Source organism: Carassius carassius, chromosome 3 (assembly GCF_963082965.1).
Source record: "Carassius carassius chromosome 3, fCarCar2.1, whole genome shotgun sequence".
Classification (NCBI taxonomy): Eukaryota; Metazoa; Chordata; class Actinopteri; order Cypriniformes; family Cyprinidae; genus Carassius; species Carassius carassius.
In genome coordinates, this window is record NC_081757.1 from 21167136 (window position 1) to 21189824 (window position 22689).

Sequence of the window (22689 nt, forward strand, 5' to 3'; positions counted from 1 at the left end):
AAGATCCCCTTTACATTTACAACAATATGTATACTGCATTGTAAAACAAAATATCTCAGATGAAAAATGGGATACAATTTGGCAGGAACAAACAGGCACACTTACACTTTCTCTCTCAGTCATGTAGTTTAGGATTAAACCAATGATCTCAGCAGCTGCTGCGTAAATCTCTTTATATTTGATGAATGACAAGTTGTTTGCCAGTGACTGAAAGTATCTGTAACACAGGAATTGTGAGAGGACAACTGGTTTTAAATTCATATTTATAATAACAGAAAAAAAAGGAACATTTGTATGATAAATTCAATACTAATGCAAGCAAACACACACACAAACACAATCTCCAACATACATAAATACACATATCAAAATGTTTACCTGTCATGCTCAATGCCACATGCAGCATCATATGGAGGGAGATTATTGGCCATTACAATGCCTAAAAGCTGTAGTCCAACAGAGTTATCCTTGCTGTTAGGATCAGTTCCAGCAAACCGTTCATATATCAAACTATGGGAGAAAACGGAAAAAAAAACTTTGAGATTTTGCATCCATTCCATTCATCTATGCATGCTTTCTGTTGGCATGCATGGTCATCATGGAATCACAAACATCTACTCCTAGAATTTCAGTAACTGAAATATTCACATTCTGAAATATTTCCACCTAATTTACAAACTAATAAATAATAAAGTACTTTGATCGATTTGTTTCTTACTCGTAAGGTATCTTGAGGCAGTCCTTCCAGCATTCCACAACTGTGCGGATGACCTCCAGGTTGTGGCGGAAAACAGCCCGTTTGGAGTCGAAGCAGTTCCTAACCAGAAACCCAAGGAGCCTATTGGCCAAAACCTCATCTCTTGTGCTACCCTAAACAGAAAGAGAGACAAGGGAAGAAAGAGACAATATGTTCAAATGTGTGCAATGCATAGTAAATATTTACAAATAATGTACCCAGAGAATCAATACATGAGTCAAATACCATCGCATACACACCTTTGGTGTGGCCACACTGGCCCATGAGAGGACGGTCACTACAATGTCCACTACCATAAAGTGAATGCCCTCTCCTCCATTGCTACTGGAAACCACCAGCTGCACCAGCGGGCCCAGCCAATGCTTGGCATATGGACGAAATATCTGGACATGAAGATTTCAAATAAAACCTACACAACATATCGATAAATCCAGAGAGAGGCAAAGAGAACCCTCTGAAGCAGTACCTCTTCAGCATTGATGATAAGTTTGGCTATGAAGAGTCTAATGTTCAGCGGGGTGGATGGATTGTCCAGCTTCCCCTGCAGGAACTTCATCCAGGGAGGAAGATCACTAGGTGTCACTCCCTAAAACAAACATATTCAGAAGTGTTCCGACTCGATATGTAGGCAGAACTGTTTATGCCTTTGAGGTCATGCTGCGACTGACCTCCTCTGTTTTAGGGGTGATGTTGTTCCTTTGCATGTGACGCAGCAGTGCCGTCATATTGGCCATACATTCATGCTGATTCAGCTCATCCATCTCAAGCTCCACAGTCTCATCCTGAGACACAACCTCCTTACGCTCCTAACAACCCAGACACTTGTGCATTAAAATTGTAGATAACATTCTAAAAACTATAACATCTGTTTACAAAAGAAAGAAAACGACTAATCTCTCCTGAGACATACCAGAGTCCTGCTGGAGCCACTCCCGCCTGAAGGATTCTGGGAGTTGTAGGAGAAGCTCTGAACTCCAGTGGAGAAGTCAAACTGACTCATCTCTTCACTGAGACTGCTGTCTGCCATGTAGGACTGAGAGGAGAGGTATACAGGTGCATCTGAAAAAGAACGAGCAGATAGCAATAAAAGTGCCTCGTGAATTTATGCTAAAGCAGTCCGCCCGGGAATATATACATGACAACAAATGCATTTTCATAAACATTCATAGATGACATTTATGTTTCTAAACATGTAGTTAACCAGCTTGTAGATACCTCAGACAACTCACCTCCATTTTCTCCACTCACTTCTTTTCTGATCATGACATATTTCTTTTTCCTCTCAATAGGAACCTGTAAATGCAAGTAAACATGATACAATACAACACAAAACAAATAAAAATATAACACATTTAAAAGCTCTACTTACGTCAATCTCTATAGGAAAGTTGTACACCCTTTGTGTATCAATGAGGTTGTCAAATATGAATTGATTCTGGGTTAAAAACAAACAGCAAAATTAACTTACAAATATAGAAAAAAGTTCAACTTCAATCAGAAAGGAGGATACACTTGAAGTTATAAGTCTCTTGTACTAGGAATGTGCAAGGAATGTACTAGGAATTAACAAATATCATAATTACACTGTAAAAATGAGAACAATAAATGTAACAAATATTATAAACGCTGCTTGTACAGAGTAGATGTTGAGTCCTTTGTGGGCGCAGAAACAGACCTTGTCAGGTTTCTCAGTGAAGAGGAAGCCCTGGTAGAATTTGGTCTCATTGAAGCTGCAGCTGATCAGGGCGATGGCACAGTTATACGCAGCACAGTGATACTGTCTCCTCAGCTCCAGCAGAACCGTCTCTCCTGCCATGTTCTCAGTGAAGGCCTCAAAACACGATCTGACATGTGTTGTATTGATTAAACATTACATCTACTCCACAATTATGGCATTTGCAGCAGTTTTCTCCAGATTCCTGAGACTTAATTGAGACTTATAAACATATTTAAAGGAATAGCTCACTCAAATAAAAAACTACTTTGTGTAGAATACAAAGAGTTACTTCACAGAATAATTTTTAATTGTGGGTGAACTATTCCTTCACAGTCAGCATGAAGAAAGGAAATAATGTCCTGTCTGACTTGAAACAACTTTCCAAATAATAAACATATATATACTTTAATAACATAAAAGGGGCACAAGAGAGTTGACTCGCCTGACCATATAAAGTGTAATATCTGCTTTTAAAAGGTAAAAAAAAAAAAGATGCAAAATGCATACTTGAGGAGGTTCTTGGAAAGCTCATTGCCTTCTGCAGCGCCTGTGCCACAGAAGGCCTGGTTGATAGCGGAGTTTTTAGAATAGACTTCCTCTTTAGGCAGACGAGAGTATAACACCTCCAGCAGCTTATAGCAGCCAATCTTCATCATGACCTGACTCTCAAACACTGACTCAACAGACTGGAGGACACATGACAGGAAAACACACAATGGCAGTATGTTTGAATGAAAGCACTAAAACATGTTTTTAGATTTGAACGGATCTAAACATATTTAATGTACTTTAATAACCCAATGTAAGTCACCTTGGTGAAGCGTGCCTGTAGAGTAGTCATAATATCAGCAATATTAGAAATGAAGAACTGAGAGAGTGCTTGAGGGATGCAGTGAGAGGCCATTGGTAGCAGTACTCTGTCTATAAGACCCATGAGCATGGAGTTTGAAGGCACATCTTTGGCTTGAAATGACTGGTAGACTGAGCTGAGGAGAAGAACCTGTCTTTCCAACTGAGACCTGACAATAAGAAATAATATGCAACATGCATATTAGAAATAAATCTAAGCAACTGTAAATATAGACACAAAGATGAAATCTTTTTGAACTTACTGGCGAGCAATATTTTGAAAGCAGGTCTGAAAGAGCTCCTCCATGATATGTTTTTTGTCTCGGCACAGAACTCTAGCCATGAGCTTCAATAAGACGGGACTCTGAGACAGCTGCAAGGCCTCTAAAAACTGAGGTTATCAAAATGAACGACCAATTATTATCCTTTTGAAAAAAAGAACATGAATAATGTTCGCTTATTGAATAACTACCTAAGTCATTGTTGGTAAGTTACTGATTTCAAGAAATTGTGTAAGAAAAAAGAAAAAGTAAATCATGGCATCTGTAGAACTGTCATTAAGCTGAATAAACGTTGGTATCTGATATCTCGTTTAAGCTTCTCACTTTGCGAATGCAGTCCATGTAGTTGTTACACTGAAGGGATCCGCGAGGGAATTCATCCGACTGCATAGGAAAATGTGCAGCCACCAGAGTCTCCAAAGCTCTCCTGAGCTCCTCCAGGGGCATGCTGGGTAATGTAGTGAAGAAGGGCAGCATGATCAGAGCCTGGCTCTAATTACAGAAAATGAAGAGAAGAGAGAGAAATCAGAGAAATTGAAGAAATATATACTCCATAAACCAAAACATGCAATAAAATGCACTTTTTTTTAAGTTTTGATTTTAGGGTCAGTATCATTTTGTCACAAGAACGAGCATAATGTGTATAACCGATAGATTTCAGTGCATATTAGCAAAATACAGAGTAAAGCTGGAAAAAAAGTTACCTTGAGATTTAATGGCATAGATATATCTGTGAGAAGGGCAGTGAAAGTGGTGAACACAGCATTGAATGCTTTGTGATCCATATTGGAGCATACAGAGGAATCGATCTGTGGAAAAAATGCGATTAAAATCTCATGCATGTACAGAAAATGTACAGAAAATAAAGTATAATTGATGTGGTACCTGGAGCACTTTGGCAAGCAATGAAAGGACTGAAGTTTTGCTCTCAGGTGAGGCAGCAGGACCCTCCCACCACGGCCTGAGTAAATCCCAACCCTTCAGCACCTGTTCAGCCAATAGCGAGCCTTGGGACTTTCTGACTGAACGCTCACGGAAACTATGGTCCAACATGCCGTTCAGCAGCACACTAACCTAAAGAGACAGGCAAACAAATTTTCAGATCTCAGTGCTTATGCACAAAATGGTCTTGCTGTTCTTAATAGCACTTTATTTGTAGTATATATCTAACCAATCAGACAGATGAAGAGCATGTCAGTAAACCAAGATAGACACTTTCAGCCATAAGTGAAGAACAACTAGAGTTTACTGTTAGCTAGTACATTTTATCCTGCTGGTGTATTTCTTCACCAGGACTCCAGTTCCCGCTAATCTAACATATCATAGGGTCATTGGTGCCAGTGGTTTCTTCAATCTACATAGGCTTACAATGCTTTTAGAAAACATAGTCCAGTCTAGTTTGAAGTCTCACCATGCTGGGGTTCTGGTTGGCTGAAGCCAGCAGCAGCGGCACTGTGTGCTCCACTCTGCGGAGTAACTCAGTATTAAGAGATGTCTGAAAGAGGCTGTAGAAGTACTCTCCGTGAGAGAAGCTGAGGAAGTGAGGATTCAGACTGCCAGAGAGAGGCACAGAGAGCGTAATGGTGTTCAGCAAAAGCCCAACAGTCTGTTCACTCTGAATTGTTGAGGGAAATAAAGATAATTTTTGAAGAGTTGATTAATTAAACAGATGCATACAAAAACACGAAGAGCCAACGATCTTTAAAATCTTAGTCCCTCATTTTAACTGTAAATCAATCAACGTGCCTGATCACCCAAACAGAACGCCAACTGCACAAGCCTGTCTGCCAACTTCCTGCTGCCAACATCCATGGAGGGCAGAGACTTTCTGTCACTTCCAGGAGCAATGCTTTTATACACACTAGTGAGAAGTTTGGAGCCCAGAGAGCAACCATAACCAGCATCCTACAGAGAAACGGTAAACATCACAACCTAAGTGTCATTGTAATCATTGTATAGACTGAACAGAATTACAGTGACATTCATTAATTCAGTGTGTACCTGACTGTGTAGAACTGAGTTGAGAAGCCCAGATTGGTGAAGCTGCTTACAGGCTAAGAGTAACAGATGCATGCTAGCATGACTGTCCCTGTTATCTGCTTCATACAGATCAATAGCACACATCTTCTCCACACTGTCCAAAAAAAGACACACATAAATGAAGAAGTTCATATATCAACCATACACTCAATAAATCTGTTCATTTAAAAATGGCATCGATAAAATGTAAATTGTAATGTAAAATGTGGAGACAATATGATAAAAAGAAGTGGGAAATGGATTAGGGGGAATAATCAAACTAGATTCCAGATTCAAATGCATGCAAGAGTAGGTGAAACTACCACAAAACAGCACAACAAAATTTACCGAAACGTACAAAAAAATGAACAGACCTCTGTACAGTTATTCTCTTCCTAATGCCACTCTCCAGCTGTGTCCTGTAAGGTGTTGATGCCAAAGCTTTAAGCAAAGGAGTGCACACCTCTGGCAGCTGAGTCATCACCTCCAGATCTGCCATGTTAAAGCCAACAGAAGAGGGCTCACACACCGTCAGCGCCAACAGTGTGAAGAAAGAAGAGTTGAAAACATCTTGCTCCATTACCTAAAGAGAAAGTGGAGAAGCATGGTTTAACATTCTGATTGCTTCACTGGATGTTTTGAAGCAAGTCACTATCTTTTGTTTTTCAATTTATTATGTTGCCTTTATTATGATTTACCTTCCAGAGGTCCTGTGGACATTTCTGCAGTACCATGGCGGAGAACTCCAGAATTCTGACAATGATCGAGCATTTGTTGTAGTTGTACTGCTCTGTCTCTCGAGGGCTGAAGTGTGACTGACCGGCATTACCCATTTTGAAGCAAGCCCTGGCAGCTTGAACGTCCTGCATGGACAGCTCCGTTAGGAAGAAATGGAGTGCTGGCAAAAAGCTGGACTTGTCACTAGTGCCTGGATGAGGAGAGGAATGGGAGACAGACAGTAATAGCCTTAATTTAACAGTTACACATCATTTCAGGGATATAGAATTTTTTTTTAGCAATATATGTTAAGGCATTTCTTGATGTGGATTCACCCACCCAGAAACCTCTGGGGCTGCATACAGCGCATGTTTGTGAAGGTGTTATAGCAGTCAAGAGCGGCCAGCAGCAGATCCATCCATTGTAAGGTGCCTCTGACGGTAAAGGGGGCTTCAACCTCTCTCAAAGTAGGCTGGGAGAGTAAACCGCCTCCCTCTAAACACGAAATGAGAAATCCCGGACCACGTTGCTTCACCTGTTCATCCAGCCATGCTGCAGGAGAAGCATTACCTGACAAAAAAAAAAAAGGAAGAAAACACTGCGTATTCATATAGAAATAAAGCTGCAAGTTAAATAAAGAAAATGTTTTGTTTTTCCTAATAATCTTAATGGTAATTCTGATATTCATTTCTGATGCAATCCTAGTGTTAGAGGTGAAAAGTGTCCTAAATCACACCCATGCAAAAATGTAAAGACAAGCTTTTCTACAAAACCTGTACTGATTTACAACTGAAATTACAGTAAATAATTCAGAACATATTTTCCATAGATTGGCCCAAAAAAATTGTTACCAGTGATTTATTTATTTATTTTTTTACAGCTGTTCATTTTAAGCTTTATTGAACAATTTGGCAATGTCATTTCATGCCAGTTCTCTTACGTTTCTTTATATAGTGATGTTATGCTATGGTCAAATTATGAAGGAGATTCCCACAGAGGAGAGTCCCTGGTTGGCAATAAAACCACTGTATTTCCTCCATTATAAATTTCCTGGCAGTACCTGGCAACAGAGGCACAAACTCATAGAAGAGCTCCATGCTTTTGTGTCTGCACTCAGTCTGTGGTCTTCCACACTGGGTCAGCAGCCACATGACCACATCTGACAAGCACATGGACTGATCTGGAGGGAAACCTCTGAAAAGTAGAAAATACAGGTCTGTCAGCTAGCGACACAAAATGTATACACTTTAACCTTACTCACATTACTCATAGATTTTTAAATTAAGTTTATAAGGAAACTATGACAATTAAATATACGTGTACCTAGGTATACGTCTCTTTGAATTCTTATTGAGCGAGTCTGCCTTGTGTTTAATGATTCTCTTCAGATGATCCAGGGAGCTACAACACTGCTGGACAGTTCCTGCATAGGACGATATCAATATGAAAGCCAAGATATAAGGCATGACCATCAAACAAGATGTCTTGATACTGAAAATAGTTCAGTTTAGTTTCTTACCCAGGGATTTTTCATCAAAGTGGGCCAGAGCTAGACTCTCAACAAACACCACCAGCACCTCAAAGACAAACTGCTCCACCAAAGAGCTCTCTTCTCTGAGAAACACAATAATATTTGAAAAAAACACTGCATAACCTTTGCATTCACTACAGACAGATTTCTTACATTTACTCAAGATGGCATAGACCATATTGCTGGAGTGTTGCTTTATATTTAGCCCATCTAATGCGACCACTGACCTGAATTGCCTGTACATGCTGTTAAAGGCAAGCGCAGCTCCAAGCCTCTTGAAGACATTGGGGTGTAAGGCCAGGCTGTAGATACGTTTGAAGAGAGATTTGATGTTGGCCGGGCTCTTTTCCTGCTGTTTGGGGGTTGTCTGTTTAATGGACCATTTGACAAATTCCTGGATACAGGTGCCACTGAAGTCTCTGAGGGTGCTGTCTAACGGATCCACAATGCCATCCTGTGCACCACAAGCATACACAATTACAGCACATGTTAAAAACTAATTTAGAGGTGTAATTACGAGACATCTGGCTCAATTTCAAATAAAATAAAGTTTTTCTACTAGTGGGTTTACTCACGAAAATGGCCTCCAGCACTGCCACTGTGTCTTGGCTCTCAAACTTTCTGTTGTTGGTGAACCAGTGGATAAGCTGCATTACCAGAGGTTCAAAGAGCTGCCTTGTGACCTGAAGAAGTGCTAAAGTTTCAATGTTTGGCAAACTTACACATGACTGTTACATAGACTGGTGAAAGAGGACAAAATGTTCATAATAAACCATGAACCATGAAGTGGTTTTCAACCCAGGGACCTCAGCAAACCATAAAAAAAAAATTCCTTGAATTTACTTAAAGTAAATCACTCACTCATTCATTACATATTTTTTGGGGGGGTTTAACAATTCAATTACCTTAATGTAAAAATGTATTCATTAATTCATTCATTATTGAAACACCCTAGACACTTAATTAAAATGTTTTAAAAAAAGAAGCAGGTGTGTCATCATTACAGGAGTATAACAGAGGAAATATCTTGGCCTACATGGGGAACCTCAGATGCAAAAAAGGTTGAGAACCACTGCTTTACAGTCTCCGACAAAGGACAAAAACTGTTCATCACATTTAAAGAGCACATATAAGGTAAAAGACCTGGTCGACGTCACAGGCCAAGCGTAGAAGAACAGGAAAGACTTTTCTGTGTAGATTGTACATGGGAGGAGCAGACTTGTCATCTTCTGTCATCTGGGCTCCTCTTCCCACAATGAATATGACCAGACTATGCAGAAGCTCACACGCTGCCACCTACACACCAAACAGAACGATCAGTTTCAGCCTGAATCTATTGGGTTAATAAATAAAACCCTAATGAACCTTATCAACAATAAGAAGAAAACTAGATAAGATGACTGAGGACTATGATTACTTTAGTCTTTCTGTCACTGGAGGACAGTGCAAGCTCTGTGACCCGTGGCAGGAAGGAGTCCAGGTAGATCACAGGCTTCATGTCTTTAAAAGGCACGGCAAAACTCAGCCTCTTCTCACAGTCCCATGCTACAAAACGCTTCATCATGTCCTCCGCAGAAACAGCTTGGGTTGGAGAAGAGAAAACTTTAAAAAGAGCTTGTTTTTAAGCAAAATAAAGCAAAAACAAGCAAACAAAGTTAGCAAGTACTGGATGTTTAAAAAAGCCAATGATTACCTGTCACAAGGCTCCTATTGAGCTGTCCTCCCAAGTGTCCAAGCAGACGGACCACCCTTCGTCTCACAGCAGCAATCGGAGACTCATCTCCCTAACGAAGAGCACAGGAACATCACAACACTGCTCTCAATGTGCCCAATTAACCATCGCTATAGACAATATTATTATTTTAGAGTTACATCTCGGAATCAATTAGTATAACAAAACAGACAGAATTCGAAACATGATTTTTTATTACCACAGAAAAGTGTTTCGATTTCTTCAGAAGCCTCATCATGACTTTTCCATAACTTTTTGAACTTCCCGTCGACACAAATGTCACTTCCATATTGCCTTCATCTTTTTCTAATGGGATGATTAAAAAGAAATACAAAATTAAAAAATGACTCTGAAACAGCTACTAAAGGAATTCTGTAATAAATCACTGACCCTTAGATATATTCAAAGTAAATTTACAAAAGTACACCGTGAACATTTCTTTGACAGTACAGGAAATATATAAGGAGATTATGAATAACTGACCTGAGTTAGTGGTTGTTTTGAGGTAGCCATCTAAATGTGGCAGGATGTCTGCGTAGTGTGGCTGCATGATGGCAGCAGGAATAAGAGAAGACCAGGACTCCAGAGCATCCAGCGCTGCTGTGGCTAAAGGAGCATGACTCAAACCTAGCCGCAGAGCAGCCTGCCACCAAAACAATGAAAATAGATGATGATATCCCATTCCTTAATAATAGTTTCTGAATGATTTCAGAATGTGATACCTAGTTGCCATTAATTAAAAAAATATCACAGAATTGGCTTTCATTTTCTAACCTGCAGAGCTGGGATATATGCCTTGATATCCAGAGCCACCATGTCAGGATGAAGAGAGAGGATGAACATCAGACAGGCAGCCAGGAGCTCATCTTTATATTGTTTCATACGCACACAAACCTGAGGAAATGACAAAAACTTTTCATCATCACATTCATCATAAATGGCCATATGAACAAAACTTTCTTTTAGATAAAATTTCCTTTAAGACTGAAACAAAGCTCACTGTAATGTTCAAGCATCCAATACAGAAATAAAGTGGCAAAAAAAGTTAAAAACACACCTCCTTTCCAAATTTTGCAAGCAGCGAAAAACAGGCGTTCTCCATAGTTGAGCCACCGCCGACACTTTTCGACTCTTGTTTCAGGTCCTATAAATTATAGGTGCTTTATGACTGGTTTTGTCAAAGTGTATCAAGACATTAAATTGAGACATTAATATGTTAGAAAGTGTATACCTGAAAATAGTGGATTTTCTTGCCAATTCCAATAGAAAGGGAGAGGAGCTTATAAAAGCCACTGACCAGAGGGAAACGTATCGATTGCAGAATAAGCTCATGACACAGGGGGTACATCCACTGGGTAAAATACTCAGGTTTTCTTGAAGGCAATAATTCACTATAAAAAGGATAACAATAATTATGTATGCAATCTCATGAGAAAAGAGCACAAATAAGAGTGTGTGTTTTGTTTGTTTGATTTCGGAGTCTGACTGTTCCAGTGAAATGAGAGTTTTGACACCTGCAAAAGTCAACCAAGTTGATAAAGGCAATGAAGTCTTTGGGTTTGTTGGGCATAAGGTTTGCTGTGGGGTCAGATGAGGGCATAAATCCAGAACTTGCATCACTCTGTGCCAAAGAAAAAGCGGAAATATCTCACTCAACTGGCCAAAACTCAAAACAAATTAAAAAGTAATCTTTGTTTTTTAATTGATGCTCCGTTTCTTTAACCATCCACATTTTTACTGTTCATTCAAGGTGCAGCACTGCAACAGTACCTCCTCAGCTGCATTGACTTTCTGCACTGAAAGATCAAGTTTCTCCAAAATCTTCATGACTGACTGCACCAGTGCATCATATAAATGCCGGTTTATGTCTCTTAGGTTGTAGTTCTTGGCAGCTGAAGCTCCATCCATGAATCCTGTATCCTAAAAACACATCAAATTAAACTTTCAAAACAAAACCAAAAAACAAATTTTGTGATTAAAGGGTCATATTCTAAGCAAATAACATATTTGTAAAGTAGCAACAAAAACTCAAATTTTTGTTTTTGCTAACATTTTTTCTGAATAAAGATAAACATTTAGTGGTGAAAGCCAAAATATTAAATGTCATGAATAAATTTTTATTGAGTAATCCACTTTTTGCAGATGGTGGGGGGTATCAAAATAGCAATATTAGACATTGGTAGGTATATTAGTAAAATCTGTTGACTTTAGCCATCTTTGTTGCATTTTGTGCCAAAGGTGACCGTTCAGAAATGGGGAAAGATCACTTTAAGTTTTTTTTTTTTTTCAAAGTCTGCAGGCCTGTAAATCAAAAAGTATTAAAGATATCTTAGAGCCCTTTTAGATTTAGGGTCTTAAACTTTTGACGTCTTTATTTTTAAGGCCCTATATGATTCAGTTCCAGAGATTTTGGAAATTCAATATGGCTCCAGGAGTAAATTGTTAATTTGTACACATTTTCAGTGGTCAAAAACCAAATGTCAGTCAATTTGCAAAAATATGATGCTTCTTTTCATTTAAAGAGGAATGTCTGAAGAACAAATAATGTTGAAACTAGAGATGCACCTCATTTCCTTCTGTCAAAACTACTGCATTGAACATAACTGTCCGAGTGCCATAAATATTATTTTTCCAAAGTTTGCGTGCCTATAACTCAAGAATTATTACAGATAAAGATATTCCAATATATTTTTAGATTCTAGTTATTGATAAACTTTTCTTTTGAAATCTTTATTTTCAAGGCCTTACATTATTCAGTCCGAAAGATAGGGGGAGTCTCAATGAGGCTCCAGAGTAAGACGTGAAAATAAAGTGTTTGCATCTGTAATAAAACATCCCTCGCAGGGTTTCGGGGGGTGAATAAGGGCTCCCTGTAGCGAATCCATGCATTTTTGTAAGATAAATATCCAGATTTCAAATGTAATAAACACTTTTTTTTTAATAAATGCTGATTGTGGGATGCAGAACACGTGCTGGCGGATGATGGAGGATGGCGTTCGCCTCAGGGAAATGTAGAAGCAAATGTACTTTGGCAAAGTCTCCTCTTGGCTTATTTCGAAATCCTCAGACGTTTTTTTTTTTTTTTTACAAATCCTCGTTTGGTGCTTCTAATTCGTGACCAGCGTTTTCTTTTGTTTTGTTCTCTCTCCGGGGTTGTCACGAACCACGCCACACTGACGAACTACGACATCTGCCTTCACGTCTTCTGGTTCCCAACAGTCAGCATAAGTCAGAAAAAAAGTGTTTATTACGTTTGAAATCTGGATATTTATCTTTCAAAAATGCATGGATTCACTGCAGGGGGCCTTTATTCACCCCCCAGAACCGTGTGAGGGATGTTTTATTACAGATGTGCACACTTTATTTTACGTCTTCTGAACTGTTGACATCAAACACCCGCTTTCCCACATTGAAAGGCTTGGAACAGCAAGGACATTTTTTTTTATATAACTCCGATTGGATTATTACAAAAGAAGAAAGTCACATACACCTAGGATGGTTCGAGAATGAGTGAAAGATGGACAAATTTTAATTCTTGGGTGAACCCTTTAAGATGAAAATGAAACTCCTTAGTTTTTCTTTTGTTTTACTATAAAATAGATATTAATTATAACAAATTTAGTACTTTATCACATCGAAGTATAAAGTCACATGTCATTTAAATAAATAAAGGCCTGACAACAGCCTATAATTCGGAATTATTTAAATACCTATAGTCAAATACAAGTTAAATAAGTTGGTAAAACAATGAAATAATTCATTCAATATTTTGAAATGTTTAGATTTAATATAATAACTACATAATTTAAGTTTTATCCAACAAAGACTTATCGCCGCTGTAGTTTTGTTAGTCTGAATTTAATCTAAATTATTTAATGCACATCTCTATTTTGACACAGGCTCCTCAGATGATTCATTCCATTGCTACTGTCAATCATAGCAATGACTCGCGCCATGATTTAATGGATTCACTCGTGAAATTTAACATTTGTGTTTGTCATTCCTGAAACGGTATGCATGGACGCATGGTCCTCTTAGACAAACAAAACTTTTCTCCAAATTGTGAATGGATTATGTAGAAAAAACGAGCAAAGGGGACTCCCCTTACAGCACAGTACAGTTGACTGGAAATGACTGAGCAGGCTTATCTAAAACCAGGAAGTAATCGTGCATATGGTCAATTTAACGATTTACCCCAGGAGCCATATTGAGATCGCAATATTTCTGGAACCAAACCATATAGGGCCTTATAAATTAAGATGCCAAAAGAAATGTTTGCTAAGAGACAAAATCTAAAAGGGCATTAAGATATATTTAATACTTCTTGAGTTACAGGCCTGCAAACTTTGGAGAAAAAACTTGAAAAGTGCCCTTTCCCCATTTCTGAACGGTCACCATTGGCACATAATGCAACAAAGATTGCTAAAAGTCAACAGATTTTACTAATATACCTACCAATCTCGTCGTAAAAGTAACATTATGATGCTGCCATCTTTCTGAAGTCATTTTAAGCAACCTGTAAATTGGCTCGAAAATTGCCATTTTCACCCCCCTCTATAAAAGAGTGGATTACTCAGTAAATATTCATCCATGACATGTAATATTTTGGCTTTCATCACTATACATGCTTCTCTTTCTTTAGAAAAAATATTAGCAAAATCAGAAATTTGAGCCGGGGAAGTTTCTGAAATTTGGTTGATTTGACACGGAATGACCCAATAATAATTTCTTACTTTAAGGTTTTCACAGTCCAGAAGCCCCTTAAAGAGGTCCAAGTAGTCCTTAGAGGAAGGAACTTTCCATTTCCCAGAGCGCACCAGGGTGGAGTCCTCCTCAGTTTGAGAAGGAATGTTCTGCTCCTAATGGGCAGATACATATCATGATATCACGATAATCACAATATGAACAGAAAAGCAAAAGCTCAACACTTACGTCTGACTGAGGAACTGGCTTAGAGCACACTCTGATCAGGCCTTGGTGAACTGTTGTTGAGGAAATGGAGAGTGTGAACACTAGTAAATCTGACCATGAATCAGACCAGCCAAAGCTAACCTCCATTTCATCCTTACCCACAGAACTAGTGAAACTCCAGAGGACCGGACCTCGAACTGCCATGGCAACAAACACCTTGATGATGGAGCGGCAGGTGGCATACTGCATTCTCGGGCTGTACTGAGGGAAGCTGTCCATCTGAACCACAAGGAGGCGCTCTAGCACAGGAGTGTACACTTCAGGGACCTGCATCCAGTCACAGAAATTACATTAGAATCTGTCCGGTGAAAACAGCTGAACTACAGACTGAAGAAAGGCAACAGCAACAAAAATTTAAAAACTGCCCATATTCATTTGACTCTATGACACGAGATGCTTGAAACTAAATTTCTGGGGTATTAAAACAATGAACACACCTATTAGGTGCAGAAGCACAGAACAGAGGACTAAAAACTGACCTACATACTGAATCTTTATTTAAAATGCCAATTTATCAACATTTAAATGGATTAGATCGAGCATTGCACAGCTTTCTCATACCCGGTCAAGGTGCACCAGAACACTAGCTATGGAGTCGAGAAAGCTTGGCAGCTGGTAAACATTGTCATTATCCCGGTCTGTCTCAGTCAGATACATCTGCTTGCACCGCTGAATCAGCTCTGTATACATCAGATCTACATCCTGAGGGCACACCACCTTACACGGCTAGAGGTGAACAAACAAAGAACACAGTTAGAAAAATTTAAAACTATAAACATAAAATAGAAAAAACTACAATAGTGTAATATTATTTGACTTCCTAATTATAATGATTATAGACTATTGTTAATATTCTGTTAAAATGTACAAACTGCAGCAAACAGGCCATATCCTCTGATAGCAATGGACAGTTCTTTATTAGTGGAGTCCATGGTCCTGATGATAGCACAGAACTTCTGCATGAAGTACTTCAGCTTGCTCTTGTGCAACTCAATGTTCTCTGCCACAAGAGTGGCTACCTTTACGACAGTGAGAGGAAGATGTCATCATAACCAAGTTAAACATCCCGCCAAAAAAAAGAGAAAAGAAAACATTTATAGATTGAATAATCAATAAACAGAAAAATACCTGTTTTAAGAAAGACTCTAGTGCTGTGTAACTACTCTTTTTCAGCTCTCCATTGATATGTCCACAATGTTTGGACATAACATCAAAGATAGACATATAATGATCCATGAGACAACTGCCAAATTGGCTGGAATGCTTAGCAAATAGTTTGAGACCGGCTGTCAAGAGTAAAAAAACAAAAAACAAAAAAACAATGCATAGGCTACACTTGGGATGCACTGCATAAAACATGACGATATAAAATTCCACTCACCAAAGATGACTGCATATCGTTTCATATCAGTCTAGAGATGCAAAGCAGAAAGAAATGTATGTATTTGGGAGCCCTGAACAAAAAATGTGAACAGTACTACGCAAAAAGACTAAACTAACAACATTTATTAATCCTACCTGTGGACAGATTGCCTTCAGTGCATAATCAAATATTTCTTTTGACGTAACTGGGTCTGTTTGAAGAAATGCAGTGAGCATATTCATTCAGTAACAGTAGGACGAGACCAGTTCAGGACAGTCAATCTACACATGCCCACCTTCTTCCATTGATTTGGTGAAGTTCACCATCAGAGCTGTGATTCCTTTCAGGCATCCCGCAACAACAGGAAGTTTTGGTTCCTTTGTAGTAGATGTCATCTGAAAACCATTGATTTTAGCACTTCTATACATACATATAAGATCACTAATCCATATGCTGATAGGACGTCCTTTACCTGTCCTTTCAGTTCACCCAGGTACGCCTTGTAGAGTTTGTCAGAGTTGTTGACCATCTCACTGGGATGCACTTCACCAAGCACTCCGAGAAGTTCATAAATGCAACCCAGTACTGTTGGTAGGGAATTTTTTATTTCAATAATGCATACAGTATGTGCTAACGGATTCATTTGTATTCTGACATGCAACTGAAAATACATCATAACATCAGTCTTGCTAAAATGACTAATGACAACATATTTTTGCTAAAACAGAAAATTAAATAAGACAATAATTAGCCTCAACTTGCCTGTATCAGGTATCTTACTCTTCTGAGATAACTCTCCATAAAATTTGTTGAACATATCACCAACTTTGAGATCCTGGGAGATGCTGGAGTCTTTTGTGAGATACAGTATCTAGAGAGATTTGTAGGATGTGTTAAGGCTATTTGTCTGTAAATATCAAAATATCTCATTAGCAAAGATCCTCAGTCTCCAAGTCAGAGGTATAATGAATTTAGAGAAAATATTTCTCCTTGCAGACCTTAAGCCAACTGGCTACAAGTCTAAGATAAGTCTCAAGGGCAAGTTACAGGACACGATCAACAGAACTTACTTTGATGAGCAGATCTAAAGCAGGGTTTCGGCACTTTGCAGCTTTGTCCTTTGTGTAGACAACAATACAAATGTCCTATCCATGCAAAATAAGCTAGTGTTACAAATGTGATATGTCATTTTAGACAAGCTTAAAAAAGGCAACAACACAGAAAGAAATCTGCCAACTACTGTTTTAATGTACTGTACCTTAAGTTCAACTGCATAGTTCTTCTCCCATCCTCGGACAATGACTGACATTCTCTCCAGAAACGTCCCTAAAAAATTCATAATGTCCACTCTTGCATCTCGCAGCTGTGGAGAAATAACTATACTTTATAGTAAATGTGTATTATGTCAAGATGATTTACCATGTATCATTATTAGAATTTGCTTGTAAACACCTCTTACCATTTCATTAGAAAGAGACTTCCGGAGAAAGCTAAGCAATCCCTCTTCCTTTGCAAAAAGCAAAGACGTCTGTAAAACTGAAAGTATATTCATATTGACATTTCAAGATCAACTTTACTGATTACTTTATGCAAATACCTATAAATACCAAATACCTATACATCATTAATTATTTTATATGCACACTCTTTGTGGTTAAGGACAACGTTGTTATTTTCAGCTAAAATGTGATTTTTACTTTAGGTTACAACTTTAGGTTACTTCATGTGCATGAAGCTGCCAATCCTAGATAAGACAGTTTTCAAATCTCTGTCGATCTGCTGCATGCGCCCCATTAATCTTATTTTGCTTAACTATCCATAAAAGTAATGAAGAATAATTATATTTTGCATAAACACAACGCAATGCTTTTTGCATGAAGTTCTTACCCAGTTCATTCTCGTTCTTAGTTATCATGCATTCCTGCCCCAAGTCTCCAATAATGTCATGGCAAACTATAGCAGCGTTCCTGCTCTCTGTGTCTCCAAGGAATGAATGAAGCTTTAGGAGATAACCCTGGATTCCTCCAACAGTGGAAGTGTCAGAAGACATCATTTGTCTCTGTTGCTCACATCCGAGACGAATAAAAGTTGACTAAGAGCTTATGTAAGTGAAGTAAGTTTGCGTCAAGGCGGCAAAACAGAACAACACAATCACATGTGAACGCGCTCACTTCCTGCTTGAACCGCACGTCACTGTCTGGAAGAACAATATCTTATGTAACCGCTTGATGACGCTGTTTGCTCGCCATCTATGGAAAGCCTTTGTAACATTTAATCTATAAGCTGTACTAGTATCTTTTTTCAAGTTACTAGTACTTATTTTTTAGATACTAATATCTTTTCCATTAAGTACTAGTACTTATTCATTAACTACTAGTGCTTATTTTTTAGGTACTAGTGTCTTTTGTAAAGTTACTAGTACTTATTCATTAGATACTAGTACTTAATCATTAGATACTAGTACTTATTCATTAGATACTAGTGCTTATTTATTAGGTACTAGTATTTATTAATTAGTTACTAGTACTTATTTATTAGGTAGTATTTATTAATTAGATACTAGTACTTATTGATTAAATACTAGTACTTATTTATTAGGTACTAGTATTTATTAATTAGTTACTAGTACTTATTTATTAGGTAGTATTTATTAATTAGATACTAGTACTTATTGATTAAATACTAGTACTTATTTATTAGATACTAGTACTTATTATTAGAAACTAGTATTTATTTATTAAACACTAGTACTTATTCATTAGATACTAGTACTTAATTCAATAGTGACTAGTAACTTTTATATTGTTACTAGTAACAAATTTAAACATTTTGCTATTGACTTCTATGGGGATCCGCCATTGAGATATCAACTATTGAGTGTTGACTAGTATGTATTCCACTAGTGACTAGTACTTAATTTTTATGTACTAGTAGTTATTCATTAGGTACTAGTGTGTATTTTTTAGATACTAGTACTCATTCATTAGATACTCGTACCTATTAAATAGACGCTAGTACTTATTCATTAGACACTAGTACTTATTATTAGGTACTAGTACTTATTCATTAGGTACTAGTGCTTATTTATTAAAAACTAGTTCTCATTCATTAGATACTAGTACATATTAAATAGATACTAGTACTTATTTATGAAGAGCAGAGATAAAAGCATATATTGTCGCAGTCATTGTTTATTTTCATCAAGTTTCATCAGTAAAACATCTATCTGAATGTTATTCAGCTATATCTACAGCGAAAGCTGAATTTCCTGGAACTTCATCAGTTCTTGTGTTATTTAGAAATAATAACATAACCATTATTAGTTTTATATATAATATATAATAGAAAATATATATAATAGATTTTTTTAATATATAATAGAAAATAAAAAAACATTGGGCAAAGCTGTGCAGTCCTTCAAGTACAGCACACCTGGTGTTTTATTATTATAATTTTTTTATTAATACCTTTTGGCCTTCTTGTCAAATAAAGAAAATGTTTGTCTGAAAACCACAAGGTTTGGATTTTGGGTGCCCTGTACAGAATATTAAAGTAAACACATTCAGTGTCTGCAGCACCAGTGTGTCCTTTACAGAATATTAATGTAAAAACATTCAGTGTCTGCAACACCAGTGCTACAGTCATGCCCAAAAATATGGACACCCTTGGTAAATATGATCAAAGAAGGCTGTGAAAATTAATCTGCATTGTTAATCCTTTTCATCTTTTATTTAAAGAATTCAAAAAAGATCTAACCTTTCATTGAATAATAAGAATTTTAAATTGGGGGAAATATCATTATGAAATAAATGTTTTTCTTTAATACACATTGGCCACAATTAAGGACACCCTTTTACTGAATTCTTTTTAAACCTCCATTTGCCAGTTTAACAGCTCTACATTTTCTCCTATAATGCCTGATGAGGTTAGAGTACACCTGACAAGAGATCAGAGACCATTCCTTCATCCAGAATCACTCCAGACCCTTTAGATTCCCAGCTCCATGTTGGTGCTTCTCTTCTTCAGTTCACTCCTCTCATTTTCTATAGGGTTCAGGTCAGAGGACTGGAATGGCTATGGCAGAAGCTTGGTTTTGTGCCCAGTGACCCATTTCTGTATTTATTTTGAGGTTTGTGTTTGGGTTATTGTATGGTTGGAAGATCCAAACATGGTCCATTATAAGATTTCTAACAGAGTCAGTTACTTTTTTATTTTTTATATGTTGGTATGTGATATAATCAAAGATGTCATGTATCTAAACAAGATTATCTAGGACCTCCAGTACAAATATAGGCCCACAACATCAAAAATAGAGCAGTATATTTCATTGTACACATGGGGTACTTTTTATCTCTGTGTTCACCAAACCCATCTTGAGTGTTTGCTGCTAAACAGCTCATTTTTTAGTTTCATCTGACCATAGAAGCCAGTCCCATTTGAAGTTCCAGTCGTGTCTGATGAATGAATATGCTTTAGTTTGTTTTTGAATGAGCTAGGAGAATTTTTCTTGTAATCCTCCTAAACAACATGTGTTGATGTAGGTGCTGTTTGACAATTTTTCTTTTAAGGTTTTCTGAGCCCGAGATTCAACTATTTTCTGCAGTTCACCAGCTGTGGTCCTTGGAGAGTCTTTAGCCACTCAAACTCTCCTTCTCACTGCACATTAGGATGATATAGACACACGTCCTCTTCCAGGCAGTTTCTTAACATTTTCTGTTGATTGGAAATTCTTAATTATTGCCCTGATGGTGGAAATTGGAATTTTCACTGCTCTAGCTCATTTGTTAAAGTCACTTTCTAATTTGTGAAGCTCAATTATCTTTTGCTGCAATTCAGAAATATATTCTTTGGTTTTTCTCATTGTGATGGATGATTAAGGGCATTTGGGCTTTGTTTTCCCTCCTCTTTATATTTCTGTGAAACAGGAAGCAATGGCTGGATAATTTCATGTTTATAATCATGCTGGAGTGCTCAAAATTGTGAATATGACTGTGAATATACTTTAGAGTTATTTTACTCATAAGAATTTCTAGGGGTGTTCTTAATTGTGGCCAATGTGTATTAGAGAAAAACATTTATTTCATAATGATATTTCCCCCCATTTTAAATTATAATTATCCAATGAAAGGTTAGATTTTTGTGAATTTTTAAAATAAAAGATCAAAAGGATTAACAATGCAGATTAATTTTCACAGCCTTCTTTGATCATATTTACCAAGGGTGTCCATATTTTTGGGCATGACTGTATATGAAAAAAATAAAAATAAAGTTAACATACAGCTCGTGTATGATATTTATTGTTTTTACTGGAGAAAAAATAGGAAAATAACAGCTAATACAATTGGTTTCGTATCTCCATCCTGCCAGCAGAGGTCACTCAAAGACCAACAAACACATTAGGCTACTATATTTACGAAATTACAGTTAAAAAACTGATCTCATTGTTTTTGTTTCCTTTTTAATCTCTCTCCTATATGTTGCTGGCTCATTAATATTCAACATACAATTACCATACTGGGCAGAAATGCTAATTTAAAAAGTACTAGTATCTATTAAGTTCAGGATATCTCTGGTCTATTTTTTGTTAACACGAATAGTTTAATTAAATACTAGTCACTATTGGAATAAGTACTAGTATCTAATGAATAAGTACTAGTAACTTCACAAAAGACACTAGAACCTAATGAATAAGTACTAGTACGTAATGGAAAAGATACTAGTATCTAAAAAATAAGTACTAGTAGCATGGAAAAAGATACTAGTACAGTTTATAGATTAAATATTACAAAGGCTTGCCATACGCCATCAGATTCTGTTCCCGCCATAACACTTCACCTCAGAGTAATAACTGTACATCTATCTGTACTCGTGCAGAATTGTTTTGAAGCTCCCAACAGATCACTAGCAAAGTGAAATTAACAGCCTTGCTTCATATGACTCCATTCTAAGCTTTAGGAAAGGCTTGCCAAGCTAGAACTGCTAATGCTGGAAAACCCTGTATTTTAACTCTATACTATCGGCAGTGTATACAAATATCTTCTTAACCCTATAGTGTCTAGATTGAAAAATAATCCTTAGTATTAGTGCAAAAAATAACCCTACAGAACCCTGTACCATCTACAGTGAAAAAATAAGCTTACTTAACCCTATACTATCAGTGCGAAAATAATCCCACATAAAATTGTAATATGTACAGTGAACAAAACAATTAACCCAATGTGCATACTATCCACCCTATCTGCCCTAAATATTATTGAAAATTACTAATATGACATATAATTTTGGATGGATAGTATGTACATTGGGACACAAGCTTTGTGTTGAGGCAAGTTAAGCTCCTCCAGGATCAGGTTTAGCAACCCTGGTATAGCGTACTCTCTACAGTGCTGAAAATAACCCTACCTCATCCCACACTTCAGTGCAAAAAATAACTATACTTAGCTATATCTATGGATTTTGTTTTGTATTTATTATTATTACTGTTAATTGCAGGGGCTCCGGACTGGGGGTAAAACCAGTACTGATTATCAGGGCCCCAAAGAGAGGGCCCTTGAAAAGCCTGGAATATATATTTTCGGGGGGGTGGGGGTGGGGGGGGGGTGCGGTCCCTCTATCACCAGAGGGACATATTTACTTTCTGAGACAAAAAGGGGCAGTATATGATCAAGGATGAAAGTTTATGATAAATAATTTGGTAAAGGTGAAGATTTTAGAAATTATTCGTAAGATTAAACTTAGTAATACAACTGCTG

General features: G+C 37.4%; 1 protein-coding gene across 1 annotated transcript in view; it reads right to left on the reverse strand.

The window, feature by feature from the left end:
• The window catches only part of prkdc (protein kinase, DNA-activated, catalytic subunit), a 32930-nt gene extending 14810 nt beyond the window's left edge, over positions 1 to 18120 (reverse strand). Inside the window, exons 1-52 of the mRNA XM_059533712.1 lie at positions 17825 to 18120; positions 17397 to 17473; positions 17196 to 17300; positions 17008 to 17082; positions 16700 to 16808; positions 16410 to 16522; positions 16233 to 16332; positions 16093 to 16148; positions 15956 to 15986; positions 15703 to 15860; positions 15447 to 15593; positions 15136 to 15300; positions 14673 to 14841; positions 14536 to 14585; positions 14337 to 14462; positions 11374 to 11523; positions 11118 to 11224; positions 10835 to 10994; positions 10661 to 10747; positions 10378 to 10497; positions 10087 to 10246; positions 9803 to 9909; positions 9565 to 9655; positions 9289 to 9452; positions 9015 to 9167; positions 8447 to 8554; positions 8099 to 8325; positions 7860 to 7954; positions 7664 to 7763; positions 7401 to 7534; positions 6680 to 6910; positions 6322 to 6551; positions 5998 to 6206; positions 5606 to 5738; positions 5351 to 5509; positions 5016 to 5219; positions 4490 to 4678; positions 4309 to 4413; positions 3929 to 4096; positions 3587 to 3714; positions 3286 to 3493; positions 2982 to 3160; positions 2433 to 2601; positions 2127 to 2192; positions 1987 to 2050; positions 1668 to 1816; positions 1426 to 1563; positions 1224 to 1343; positions 997 to 1140; positions 719 to 870; positions 379 to 510; positions 106 to 217 (exon numbers count right to left, since the gene is read on the reverse strand). Coding sequence (XP_059389695.1) covers positions 106 to 217; positions 379 to 510; positions 719 to 870; positions 997 to 1140; positions 1224 to 1343; positions 1426 to 1563; positions 1668 to 1816; positions 1987 to 2050; positions 2127 to 2192; positions 2433 to 2601; positions 2982 to 3160; positions 3286 to 3493; positions 3587 to 3714; positions 3929 to 4096; positions 4309 to 4413; positions 4490 to 4678; positions 5016 to 5219; positions 5351 to 5509; positions 5606 to 5738; positions 5998 to 6206; positions 6322 to 6551; positions 6680 to 6910; positions 7401 to 7534; positions 7664 to 7763; positions 7860 to 7954; positions 8099 to 8325; positions 8447 to 8554; positions 9015 to 9167; positions 9289 to 9452; positions 9565 to 9655; positions 9803 to 9909; positions 10087 to 10246; positions 10378 to 10497; positions 10661 to 10747; positions 10835 to 10994; positions 11118 to 11224; positions 11374 to 11523; positions 14337 to 14462; positions 14536 to 14585; positions 14673 to 14841; positions 15136 to 15300; positions 15447 to 15593; positions 15703 to 15860; positions 15956 to 15986; positions 16093 to 16148; positions 16233 to 16332; positions 16410 to 16522; positions 16700 to 16808; positions 17008 to 17082; positions 17196 to 17300; positions 17397 to 17473; positions 17825 to 17990 — 6999 coding nt within the window. The 5' untranslated portion in view covers positions 17991 to 18120. The remainder of the gene's footprint in view (positions 1 to 105; positions 218 to 378; positions 511 to 718; positions 871 to 996; positions 1141 to 1223; positions 1344 to 1425; positions 1564 to 1667; positions 1817 to 1986; positions 2051 to 2126; positions 2193 to 2432; positions 2602 to 2981; positions 3161 to 3285; positions 3494 to 3586; positions 3715 to 3928; positions 4097 to 4308; positions 4414 to 4489; positions 4679 to 5015; positions 5220 to 5350; positions 5510 to 5605; positions 5739 to 5997; positions 6207 to 6321; positions 6552 to 6679; positions 6911 to 7400; positions 7535 to 7663; positions 7764 to 7859; positions 7955 to 8098; positions 8326 to 8446; positions 8555 to 9014; positions 9168 to 9288; positions 9453 to 9564; positions 9656 to 9802; positions 9910 to 10086; positions 10247 to 10377; positions 10498 to 10660; positions 10748 to 10834; positions 10995 to 11117; positions 11225 to 11373; positions 11524 to 14336; positions 14463 to 14535; positions 14586 to 14672; positions 14842 to 15135; positions 15301 to 15446; positions 15594 to 15702; positions 15861 to 15955; positions 15987 to 16092; positions 16149 to 16232; positions 16333 to 16409; positions 16523 to 16699; positions 16809 to 17007; positions 17083 to 17195; positions 17301 to 17396; positions 17474 to 17824) is intronic.
• Between the last annotated feature and the right edge of the window lie 4569 nt (positions 18121 to 22689).